This window comes from Oncorhynchus tshawytscha, linkage group LG03 (genome assembly GCF_018296145.1).
Source record: "Oncorhynchus tshawytscha isolate Ot180627B linkage group LG03, Otsh_v2.0, whole genome shotgun sequence".
NCBI classification, from domain to species: Eukaryota; Metazoa; Chordata; class Actinopteri; order Salmoniformes; family Salmonidae; genus Oncorhynchus; species Oncorhynchus tshawytscha.
In genome coordinates this window covers 45874969-45887756 of record NC_056431.1, presented here as the reverse complement: position 1 = coordinate 45887756, position 12788 = coordinate 45874969, and the positions used below count along the sequence as shown (strand labels likewise).

Sequence of the window (12788 nt, the reverse complement as noted above, 5' to 3'; positions counted from 1 at the left end):
AAAATCAAAATTGTTTCTGTGAAACCCCCGAGAGCATTTGTTAGGAAAAAAGTTCTCATAACACAAAAACTGTCCGGTCGTGCTGATGATTGGATAAAACATTTGTCTGATGTTGCAAGAATGTTCCAAGAACACATTTAATCTGTTCTTCAAAGAATTCCCAGAATGAGATACACTACCGTTCAAAAGTTTGGGGTCACTTAGAAATGTCCTTGTTTTTGAAAGAAAAGCACATTTTCTGTCCATTAAAATAACATAAAATTGATCAGAAATACAGTGTAGACATTGTTAATGTTGTAAATGACTATTGTAGCTGGAAACGACAGATTTTTTTTAAATGGTAATCTACATAGGTGTACAGATGCCCATTATCAGCAATCACTCCTGTGTTCCAATGGCATGGTGTGTTAGCTAATTCAAGTTTATAATTTTGAAAGGCTAATTGATCATCAGAAAACCCTTTTGTAATTATGTTAGCACAGCTGACAACTGTTGTCCTGATTAAAGAAGCAATAAAACTGGCCTTCTTTAGACTAGTTGAGTATCTGAAGCATTAGCATTTGTGGGTTTGATTACAGGCTCAAAATGGCCAGGAACAAAGAACTTTCTCCTGAAACAAGTCAGTCTATTCTTGTTCTGAGAAATGAAGGCTATTCCATGCGAGAAATTGCCAAGACACTGAAGATCTCGTACAACGCTGTGTACTACTTAAAGGTTACCAGAACATTTACATAATTAGATTGTGGGAACAGTGCGGGAACATTACAAGAGACACGTACGTTACCAAAACACAAAATATGCTCAGTTGTGATGACATTCATACAATGTTTTAAGTTAGGTTGCACAAGACATTCCTATAATGTTGTAAGAAGAACACCTGGTCCAAGTTATTTAAATGTCCCACACCATTTAAAGTATGGGAGTTGTCTGGGTATTTTGCAATAATATGATTGTGATATTTGCACAGGTTGCACAGAACATTCCCACAATGTTGCACAATGTTCCACAATTTCCAAATAAGTAATTTTATATGACTTTCAATAGCATATTTGTTTTAGGTTTAACATAATATTCCATTTCAACAACATTTAGAAAATGCAATATTTAAGTTTGACCTAATATTACCAAAACATTCTCAGCATGCAAATCTGTAGCTCCTTATAGCAGATTGGAATACATCCCCATTAGGTTTCTCTGCAGATTTAATGCCAATTCTCATTTGAGGACTGTATTGTCGGTGACATATGGCATTTTCATTTAATTCATAGGACATTTGAAGAGCATTTAATCATACAAACACCTACCATATTTCTTACACTTCATATGTTTTCAATCTGCACATGTGGAGTACTTGGAAACTGCAATACTTGGATCCCAAGCCAGGTCTTTTATTCTCTACGCCACCAGGGAAGCTCTCTTACATATTGTTTTCAGTATTTAACCTTGGCAGTATGGTCAATAATGAATTCCATGCTTCCTGTTTATTCTTCTTAGACATAAGTAACCCAGAGAAATACTGGTAACTGGGTTATTCACCATCACTTCACCCATCCTCTGGGCCAATATTTACAAGACTATGAGTGATGATCTAGGATCAGTTTTGCTTTTCAAATCATGAAAAATAAGACAGGGGGGGCCATATCAGCCGTCTCAAAGTAGGAATTATATCGGGTGCGCTTTTTAAAGTTTAACAGTACATTTTTAGACAATGTTTGATTCATTACAGTTAGAATTCAGTCTAAATTCTGCATTTCTGACTAGATTGCCCAAAAGTTATCATTAGGTTTCCAGGTAATGTAATAACACAATGTACCAGTTATTCAAACATCAGGTGAATGTTTTATACAAACATTGTATAATCATCAGCACGACTGGACAGTTTTTATGTTATTAGAACATTTGCCACAACTTTCATAGAACCAATTTTGGTTTGCATTACTGGTACATTGTCTTATTACTGCTCCCAAGTGACACAGCAGTCTAAGGCACTGCATCTCAGAGCAAGAGGTGTCACCTGGTTCGAATCCAGGCTGTATCACATCTGGCTGTGATTGGGAGTCCCATAGGGTGGCACACAATTGGCCCAGTGTCGTCTGGGTTTGGCCGGTGTAGGCCGTCATTGTAAATACGAATTTGTTCTTAACAGACTTGCCTAGTTAAATACATGTTGTTTTTTTTACATTTATTACATTACCGGGAAACTTAATGAGAACTTCAAATCACCAAATCAAAATTTATTGGTCACGTACATTTGTTTAGCAGATGTTATTGTGGGTGAAGCGAAATGCTTGTGTTCCTAACTCCAACAGTGCAGTAGTATCTAAAAGTTAAAGATTGTAATTAAACAATGTTTTGAGCAAAGTTGGAGTGGCATTGACTACAATACAGTAGAATAGAATACAGTATATACATACGAGATGAGTAAAGCAGTATGTAAACATTATTTAAACATGATTAAAGTGACTAGTGTTCCATTATTAAAGTGGCCAATGATTCCAAATCTATGTATATAGGGCAGTAGCCTCTAAGATGCATGGTTGCGTAACTGGGTGGAAGCAGGCTAGTGATGGCTTTTTAACAGTATGATGGCCTTAGGATAACTTGATTTTAGTTTAGTTTAGTTTATTAATTTGACCATTTTTAAAAACAAGCACACATACAACTTTACAGCCATACATACACATGAATAAAATCATTGAGGATAACACACAATAAAGTCTGAGACTTATTTCCATTGTGGTCCTCTTGACACAAGATGGCTAGACAAGATCAAACACAGTATGGCAGTGATATAATAAAACAAAAACATAGAAGAAGAACATCTATCTCATCATTACAGTTACATCATAGGGGTTATTCATATGGGCACAGAAGATGATTGAGTTGGAGGCGTGCATGGCCACGCAGTCATGGGTGAACAGGGAGTACAGGAGGGGGCTGAGCACGCACCCTTGTGGGGCCCCTGTGTTGAGGATCAGCAAAGTGGAGGTGTTGTTTCCTACCTTTACCACCTTGGGGCGGCTCCTCCAGGACCCAGTTGCACAGGGCGGGGTTCAGACCCAGGGCCCCTAGCTTAATGATGAGCTTGGTGGGTACTATGGTGCTGAATGCTGAGCTATAGTCAATGAACAGCATTCTTACATAGGTATTCCTCTTGTCTAGATGGGATAGGGCAGTGTACAGTGTGATGGCGATTGCATCGTCTGTGGTTTTATTGGGGTGGTAAGCAAATTGAAGTGGATCTAGGGTGTCAGGTAAGGTAAGGTAGAGGTGATATGATCCTTAACTAGGCTCTCAAAGCACTGATACGGGTCGATAATAATTTAGTTCAGTTACCTTTGCTTTCTTGAGTACAAGAACAATGGTGGACATCTTGAAGCAAGTGGGGATTGGGATAGGGATAGGGAGAGATTGAATATGTCCATAAACACTCCAGCCAGCTGGTCTGCGCATGCTCTGAGGACGTGTCTAGGGATGCCGTCTGGGCCGGTAGCCTTGCGAGGGTTAACATGTTTAAATGTCTTACTCTCGTTGGCCATGGAGAACGAGAACCCACAGTCCTAGGTAGCGGGTCGAAGAAGGTGTTTAGTTTGTCCGGAAGCAAGACGCCGGTTTCCGGGACTTGGCTGGTTTTTCCTTTGTAGTCCGTGATTGTCTGTAGATCCGGCCACATACGTCTCGTGTCCGAGTCGTTGAATTGCGACTCCACTTTGTCTCTATACTGACATTTTGCCTGTTTGATTGTCTTACGGAGGGCATAACTACACTGTTTGCATTCGACTATATTCCCAGTCACCTTGCCATGGTTGCGGTGGTTTGAGCTTTCAGTTTTGCGCGAATGCTGCCATCTATCCACAGTTTTGGTTTGGGTAGGTTTTATTAGCCACAGTGGGTAGAACATCTCCTATACACTTCCTGATGAACTAGGTCACCGTATCCCTGCATTCATCAATTTTATTCTCAGAAGCTACTCGGAACCTATCCCAGTCTGCGTGATCAAAACAATCTTGGAACATGGATTGCGATTGGTCAGTCCAGTGTTGAATAGACCTTAGCACTGGTACTTCCTATTTGAGTTTCTGCCTACAAGAAGGGAGGAGCAAAATGGAATCATGATCAGATTTGTCAAAGGGAGGGCAGGGGAAGGGCCTTAGACTTTTAGGAAAGTTGAGTAGCAGTGGTCCAATGTTTTACCAGCGCAAGTATTACAGTCAATGTGTTGGTAGAACTTTGGTAGCTACAATAAATGCGGCCTCAGGATATGTGGTTTCCAGTTTGCATAAAGTCCAGTGTAGTTATTTGAGGTCTTTCGTCGTATTAGCTTGAGGGGGAACATACACGGCTGTGACTATAACCAAATAGAATTATTCTTTGGAGGTAATACCGTTGGCATTTGATTGTGAGGTATTCTAGGTTGGGTGAACAAAAGGACTTGAGTTTCTGTCACTCCATGAGTGTTTAATCATGAAACATACAACCCCGCCTTTCTTCTTCCTGGAGAGTTCTCTATTCCTGTCTGCGCTATGTACTGAGAACCCAGATGGCTGTATGGACGGCGACAGTATATCCCTAGAGAGCCATGTTTTCGTGAAACAGAGTATGTTACAATCCCTGATGTCTTTCTGGAAGAAGATCCTCGCCCTGAGCTCGTCTACATTATTATTCAGAGATTGAACAATAGCGAGAGATATACTTGGAAGCGGTGGATGGTCTGCACGCCTCCTGAGTTGGAACTTTTGAGGAATGTTCTGTGGTGGTTGTTACAGATATTGTGCACAACATTTTAGTGAACGCTAGAACATTCACATGATATTTAGTTTTTTTTTAAATGTATACATTTAAGAAAACGATTTCGTTATCAAAAACATTTTTTGAACTTAATGGGAATCTTAGCTAATGTTCTGGAAATGTTCCCGGTTTGCTGGGTAGAGTCCATAAACACACTAATTAAAAGTTTATGGCATTACAGACTTAATGTGGGAGTAGAGAACAAGGGCATGATGGCACATCTGTATTCTGTCACGTACAGTTTATATTTGAAAACCAACTGTATCATGTTTTAGGTGTGTATTGCTACCCATTCTAATTATATCCAATTTTAGGTCTTTGTATTTGAATTACATGTTTCCCTATGGTCAGATAATCTTAGTTCAACTAACAGTAGTTAATGTGTTTCCAGTGTTTTACTGCATTTTACTTGCCCACAAAATTGTAGTCATTGCAAAAAAAACTGAAGTGGTTGTGAAGAGATTCTTCAGCCTACGCATGTTGGGTGCTTGCTCTCGTTCAAGGCTAAATGCTCTGTTGGCTTTCTCACGATGCAGATGCAGCTTTGTTTATCTTTAAAGTATATGTGGTGAATTGCCCATAATCCATTAAAAAGTTAACTCCATGATATTATATATGGCTGGTCTTGCACCAGTTGAAAAACCTGTCGGCTCTGGTTAGATCAATGTGACTTTGAGCACTGTCATGTTGGCAATATGGGGGCTGTAGGATCCACAAGGCCTTAACAAAACATTGTGTTTTCCCTCTTTTCCACATCCCAAGTAATTCTAGCTCCTCTTGCAATCCAACAGTTGGATGTCCTTCTCTGTGTAATTGCAGATTTTTCAAGGCTGCGGCCAACCAAAGCCCTCAGGAATGGGCGGCAGGTCTACCCGGGGCGTCTCGGATGTTTTCAACGCCCGCTTCAGGCCCTACAGCCCAGAGGAGCGGCCCACCACTGCAGCTGGCACCAGCCTGGACAGACTGGTAAGGAAAAGCAGAGACACACACAGCCCACTCACAGCCCACAGGACCACTGCTTCAGAGTAAACATCATTTGTCTTTCTGCCTTGACACTGTTTATTAAAGCTGGTGATTTGCCATGGTAGGGCCCCCGGAGCCGGAAATTAATTATTTGTGCTCGTCTTCCGTTCAGGCCTCACTCACTCTCTCTTTATCGATCCGTGTTTGTTAACAAATCATCAGCTTTACCCTGGAGGGCAAAGAGAAGTGTGCAGCATCCTGTGCCCTTCCTGTCTATGTGTACCGCACAAATAAGACAGAAAAGATTCATGGAATTTGTGAGATTGACAAAGTCAGGTGTTTGCTGTATAAAGTAAACCTTTGCTTTCGATCAGATTAGCTTTGTTTTGTTTCATTAGATCTTGTTTTTCCGATTTTCATCTCATACAACCTTGCCAGTGACACCTAACTTGATGTTTTGCTAAGGGTAGAGGTCAACATATAGCTGACAGTCCAATTCAGGTGAGGGACATTTCTCATCATGGATTATCCTTACCACTCTCTCTCTCTCTCTCTCTCTCTCTCTCTCTCTCTCTCGCCTTAAATCCTGGCTCTCACATTACCATCTGCATATACATATATATATGCAGATGGTAATGTGAGAGCCAGGATTTAAGGCTTGTCAAAGTGTGACCAATTTGAAAAGTATGTCACTATCATGCAGGGTTATTTTTTGTATGAGACCAAAATCCAAGGTTAAATATGTTTCTCTCAATAATCCTCAAACGCTTAATTTTGAATGTATTCAATATTTGTTTGTTTGATGTACAGATGTAGGATCTTATTTGACCAGTTTCTCACAGCAGAAAAATAATCCTGCAGCAACAGGAAATGTGAATTATTAGGTGGATTATAATTAATGGACATTTTTGTAGGGGTTGGCACATTTTTTGTTAGGGCAAATCAACTCTGACATTTTTTAAAGGAAATTACAAACTTTAGAAGCCTTTTTAAACTATGAATACACTATGCGTTAGCATTTCCTGCTGATCATGTTAAATTCCTACACCTTTATAATATTCAACCACATACAGTACCTTCTTTTCATTGGGACTGCACTATTTTAATTATGGACTCAATTGAAAGTCAACACATTGTTTTGTAACTCAGGAAAATAATATCCTTAAATGGATTGAGAAAATAATGTTCTGCATGGCTTCGGGCTAAAGCCAGAATCCCATTATAAGAAAATATACATTTTCTTCCATCAATTTCATTAATGAATAGTAATTATGATTTCCCTTAACTTTGTTCTTCCTCTTAGCTCTTTTTGAAGGACTCTGATGTCTTTGGATGTATGCATTTGGATGTAATGTCTTTGTGTACCTCCCTCTTTCCTCCTCCACTGTCTCACTTTATTTAATTAAAATGCTTCTCTTTCCCATTGCTATGCTGCTTACCAGAGGACTGTCTGGAGTGCAATGCAACACAGTGTAAGCTTTATGAATTCTACTCTTAACCTAAATCATCTTGTGTTGGGCCCTTTTGTCACATCTTGTCTCCTATGCCATGCTCCCTAATGTTTTGTCACTAAATAAAAAGAATTACAGACTCATAGTTTCCATAGACGAGGTATGGTTGTATATTACCTGGCAACTACTGTTGTAAACAAGTACAGTGACATCCAAAGCCCAACGGTAAACCTGATATATATTCCATCTCAGCCACTGTCTCAGATACTACTCCCAAAAGAGTCAACTTTCAAATAACCTTTTTATGTTATTACAGAGAAGTCTGTGTTTTGATTTACAAAGCAATGTATTTGTGGAGCTGTTGAGACCTTGATCATGGCCTCAGTGTTTTATGGTCTTCTATAACAATATTGGCTGTTAAACATTGTATTAGTAGTCAGGTGTACCACCAAGACCGGTGCTGTAGACGAGGGAGTTGAAGGAGCTGCGGTTCCTTCAGGTAGTGAGGACTCTTCCCTAGAGGCCGGTCCATGTTTTTCCTCCCTTACCCACTATATCTACACAGACACATCAGAGACCTCACATTGCCTTAGCTAATGGAGTCAACTCCTGGAGGAGCCCAGGCAATAACCAGGTGACCTACTCCATCAGAGCTTGGCAGAGGAGAACTCTGAGAGGGGTGGTGGTTGGTCGTGGTGGTGTCTGGGCGGTTGCTCAAATGGCAGACAGAGTGAAATGAGGCCTCCAGACTGCCTCATGAATAACTGGGCAATTAGCCCGCTTGGAGATTCCCTCTAGATGTTGAGTTGAGTGACAGAGGTTGATTATGGACATCTGACGGCTAGACAAGGACACCTGATGAGGGTCTCCATTATGAGGATCCATGTGCACTGTAGTCAGGGGGTGTCTAGTTCTCTGCTGTGCTGGCTGGTTCACAGTCGGTTTCTACTGGCTCCATAAAACGTTGCTAGAGTACAGTAGCTTTCTAGAGACAGCCGTCCTCTCTCAGTTTCATGATATCATAGAGTTCTTTCAATAATAAAGCTGTGAACTGTAGTGGTGGTGGCGAGAGGCAGGATGTTAAAGTAGCTGCCCAATGAAAGTCTGACTTTAAAAAGTTAACTCATATCCAAGAAATGTTGTTGACTCATCCTATAATCGTATTTGTGGCGAAAGCATAAATTTGAGAAAATATTGTTCCAAAACCCCACCTCAAACTTGTATCTCAAACAGACAGTTTAAAAAATGCTTGGCTATTTCCTCATAGTACATGATGTCATCTCCCTGAGAAGGATGAGTTGGCCAATCAGCGGTCTAAAGTAGGATGAGCTTGCCAATCAGCGGTTTACTTGCATTAATATTTTTAATAACCAGTATACGCACAAACCATTCTATTGTTGGGGTACACCTACAGCATTTCAACAGAGAAAAGATGCTTTTTAACATACAGTTGAAGTCAGAAGTTTACATACACTTAGGTTGGAGTCACACACTTAGGTTGGAGTCATTAAAACTCATTTTTCAACCCCTCTACAAATGTCTTGTTAACAAACTATAGTTTCGGCAAGTCGGTTAGGACATCTAATTTCTGCATGACACAAGTCATTTTTCCAACAATTGTTTGCAGAGGGATAAAATCACAATTCCAGTGGGTCAGAAGTTTACATACACTAAGTTGACTGTGCCTTTAAACAGCTTGGAAAATTCCAGAAAATGATGTCATGGCTTTAGAAGCTTCTGATAAGCTAATTGACATAATTTGAGTCAATTGAAGGTGTACCTGTGGATGTATTTCAAGGCCTACCTTCAAACTCAGTGCCTCTTTGCTTGACATCATGGGACAATAAAAATAAATCAGCCAAGACCTCAGAAAACAATTGTAGACCTCCACACGTCTGGTTCATCCTTGGGAGCAATTTCCAAACGCCTGAAGGTACCGCGTTCATCTGTACATACAATAGCACGCAAGTATAAACACCATGGGACTATGCAGCCATCATGCCGCTCAGGAAGGAGACGCATTCTGTCTCCTAGAGATGAATGTACTTTGGTGCAAAAAGTGCAAATCAATCCCAGAACAACAGCAAAGGACCTTGTGAAGATGCTGGAGGAAACAGGTACAAAAGTACCTATATCCACAGTGAAACGAGTCCTATATCGACATAACCTGAAAGGCCGCTCAGCAAGGAAGAAGCCACTGCTCCAAAACCGCCATAAAAAAGCCAGACTACGGTTTGCAACTGCACATTGGGACAAAGATTGTACTTTTGGAGAAATATCCTATGGTCTGATGAAACAAAAATAGAACTGTTTGTCCATAATGACCATCGTTATGTTTGGAGGAAAAAGAGGGATGCTTGCAAGTCGAAGAACACCATCCCAACCTTGAAGCAAGGGGGTGGTAGTATCATGTTGTGGGGGTGCTTTGCTGCAGGTTTGACTAGTGCACTTCACAAAATAGATGGCATCATCAGGGAAATTATCTGGATATATTGAAGCAACATCTCAAGACATCAGTCAGGAAGTTAAAGCTTGGTTGCAAATGGGTCTTCTAAATGGACAATGACCCCAAGCATACTTCCAAAGTTGTGGCAAAATGGCTTAAGGACAACAATGTGGTGTGACCATCACGAAGCCCTGACCTCAATCCTATAGAAAATTTGTGGGCAGAACTGAAAAAGTGTGTGTGAGCAAGGAGGCCTACAAACCTGACTCAGTTACAGCAGCTCTGTCAGGAGAAATGGGCCAACATTCACCCAACTTATTGTGGGAAGCTTGTGGAAGACTATCCGAAACATTAGACCCACGTTATACAATTTAAAGGCAATGCTACCAAATGCTAATTGAGTGTATGTAAACTTCTGACCCGCTGGGAATGTGATGAAAAAAATTAAAGCTGAAATAAATCATTCTCTCTACTATTATTCTGACATTTCACATTCTTAAAATAAAGTGGTGATCCTAACTGACCTAAAACAGGGAATTTTTACTCGGATTAAATGTCAGGAATTGTGAAAAACTGAGTTTAAATGTATTTGTCTAAGGTGTACGTAAACTTCCATCGTCAACTGTAATTAATTATCATTTTTTGGAATGAAAACTATTTCAGTTATATTGTATATAATTACAGGTCATATTTAATAGAAATCTGGAAACACTGGGCAGTTACTTTAAACAGACACACTGGTGTGCATTTATTTGTGCAAAGCCCATCATTAGGATGTAATGGGAAGCTGGACTGTCTTAATCACACTGGCCACAGAGAAGGGATTATAATGTTGTCTGTCAGAATGTTTTCAATGATCTGTGAGTTATAGGTTATATAGTTGTGAGTTACAGTGCAAGTATTCAGACCCTTTGACTTTTTCCACATTTAGTTACGTTACAGCCTTATTCTATATTTATTAAATATTTTTTTCCCCCTCATCACTCTACACACAATACCCAAATGATGACATAGCAAAACAGTTTTTTTTAGAAATGTTTGCAAATGTATTAAAAAAAATTAAAAACAGAAATACCTTATTTTCATTTTTTTTATGTATACATTAGTCAAAGTTAGAATAAGGCTGTAACGTAACAAAATGTGGAAAAAGTCAATGGGTCTGAATGCTTTCCGAATGCACTGTATATGCTTTAATAAGCAACGTAAAAACAGTAAAGATATAATGTCTTGTAAGTTAAAGGCTTTGAGGAAACAGAGAGTGCAGACATATTGGCCCCAGTGTAACCTTATCATTCTTTAACTTTAACCATCAATAGTCAGACAAGTGAAATATCCATCCAGAAGCGGCCATGATAAATGTGATAGCCCTAAATTCATTTATGAACCGCTATCTCTAAGGCAGTAGGTTGCTGCAGTTTGCATTAGGCTTGGGATTGTGGGGGTGTCTGCTCATCCAGATACCTTAAACATGTATTTCCCTCATTGAAGCAGCCTTCTGCCAGGTAACTGACAGTTATTAACCTGGATCCTGTGGTCTCTCATACAGTAGCTGCAGTCCCCACAGCTGCAGCAGTTATCAATGTCACTGTTCCCATCTGTTTATTCGCCGTCAGAGGTGTCTGATACCCAGTGGGAGGCCTCCTCTTTCACTTCCGCTGTTTTGTCGTCCCACTCACTGTCTTCCTTTAACTTCCATAACATCATAATTATCAGTGACATTCCCAGTGATGTTGCATGTTTCCAAAGCTAAGGAGTCCTTTGATTTGGAGTTAGTGTCTGACTTCAGCGGTGAATTAGCTAGTCAAAGGATGCAAGCTGAGCCAGGGATGGCAGGAACTCAGGAAGGGTCTGTTGTTGTCTGGCTGTGTTGCAGTGCTTATGGGGAAGCCCTGAAGAGCCGGTCCACCTCCAGGCTCCATGAGCCATGACTGCTTAATTTCCTGACATCCTGTCACCATCCGCCATCACAGTCCTGTGAGAGGAATGGATCTTTGAACGTCCTAAGGGAGATGAAGGCACCACAGAGTGTCAGGCAGAGAGGGCCTTTAACGGCTGGTGTTTGATGATAGGGCAGGCCTTTAATGTGCCATTTAGTATAAGTTGTTTTATTCATTGTCTTCTCCTGGGGCGCGTCCTTGTCATGAAATGTATTCCAAGGTCATTTTTCAATCACAGGAAAAAACAGGAAGCAAAAAAGTTATTTTATTGAATTTTAAAATAATGTTTAGTTGCCATTTACAACCTTTCAGTTGGAAATGTATACTGTACGTGATACAATTGCTTCGGCGTCAGCATAAATCATTGCACAACTGAACGTGAATGTTGCAAGAGGTTGGTTAACTCCATTCGGTGGATTATTTCTGTGTAATTATACTCTTTGCTTTGTATTTTGGTAACTCGATAGGCTGATGTCCATTTCCATGTACTTGCAAATCCATGCGCTCGCCAGCCCTAATTCAGTTGTGTGGCTGTAAATGAATTGTGCTGGCCTCATTGATTGCTTTTGGGAGACTGAAGTCCTCTAGCTGTGCATGGATGTGGCGCCTAATGTGCAGTAAAGGAAATTGGATAACTCCAGAGCAGTGCCATAGAAACCAAGCTACAGTCTATCTTCATTAGCTAGATGAGCATCATCTTGGAACACAACAACAGTCTGTTGCAGCTTCTCTTGTATGCTGCCCTTTGAATTTGGTCTCGTGCTCCATCTCAGTCGTTTCTACGCTGCCTGTTATATTTGTAATTACTGTTATTCATAGTCTATCTTATATGTATAATATGTTTCATAATTATATATAATGTTTACCTATTTCTCTCTGGAGCATCATAGATTTAGGTCTCGTAGAATCGGGTCTTATAGAAAGAAGTCTCTCATGCAAGCGAAACAATATTGCACAGATCCCTTGTGACTTGCAGCCATGCGCATGGGAACAAATGTGAAATGCCGGTGTGGTGGCCTGGGTCATACTGCGGCCTGGAACCCTTCATTCTATCCTTTTCAAAGTATTGACCCATACATAAACCAGCTGCAATGCAGAGTCACTTTAAGCCTCTGAAGCATTCTCGTTTTAGATACGGCTTAATGGAAGTAAGTAGGTCTATCCACATATCCATTCTCATAGTGGTTACATTTATCCATTCCA

General features: G+C 40.3%; 1 protein-coding gene across 1 annotated transcript in view; it reads left to right on the top strand.

Moving 5' to 3' along the window:
- Positions 1–12788, top strand: part of LOC112237257 (glypican-6) — a 115012-nt gene that overhangs the window by 78346 nt on the left and 23878 nt on the right. Inside the window, exon 6 of the mRNA XM_024405857.2 lies at positions 5608–5754. Coding sequence (XP_024261625.1) covers positions 5608–5754 — 147 coding nt within the window. The remainder of the gene's footprint in view (positions 1–5607; positions 5755–12788) is intronic.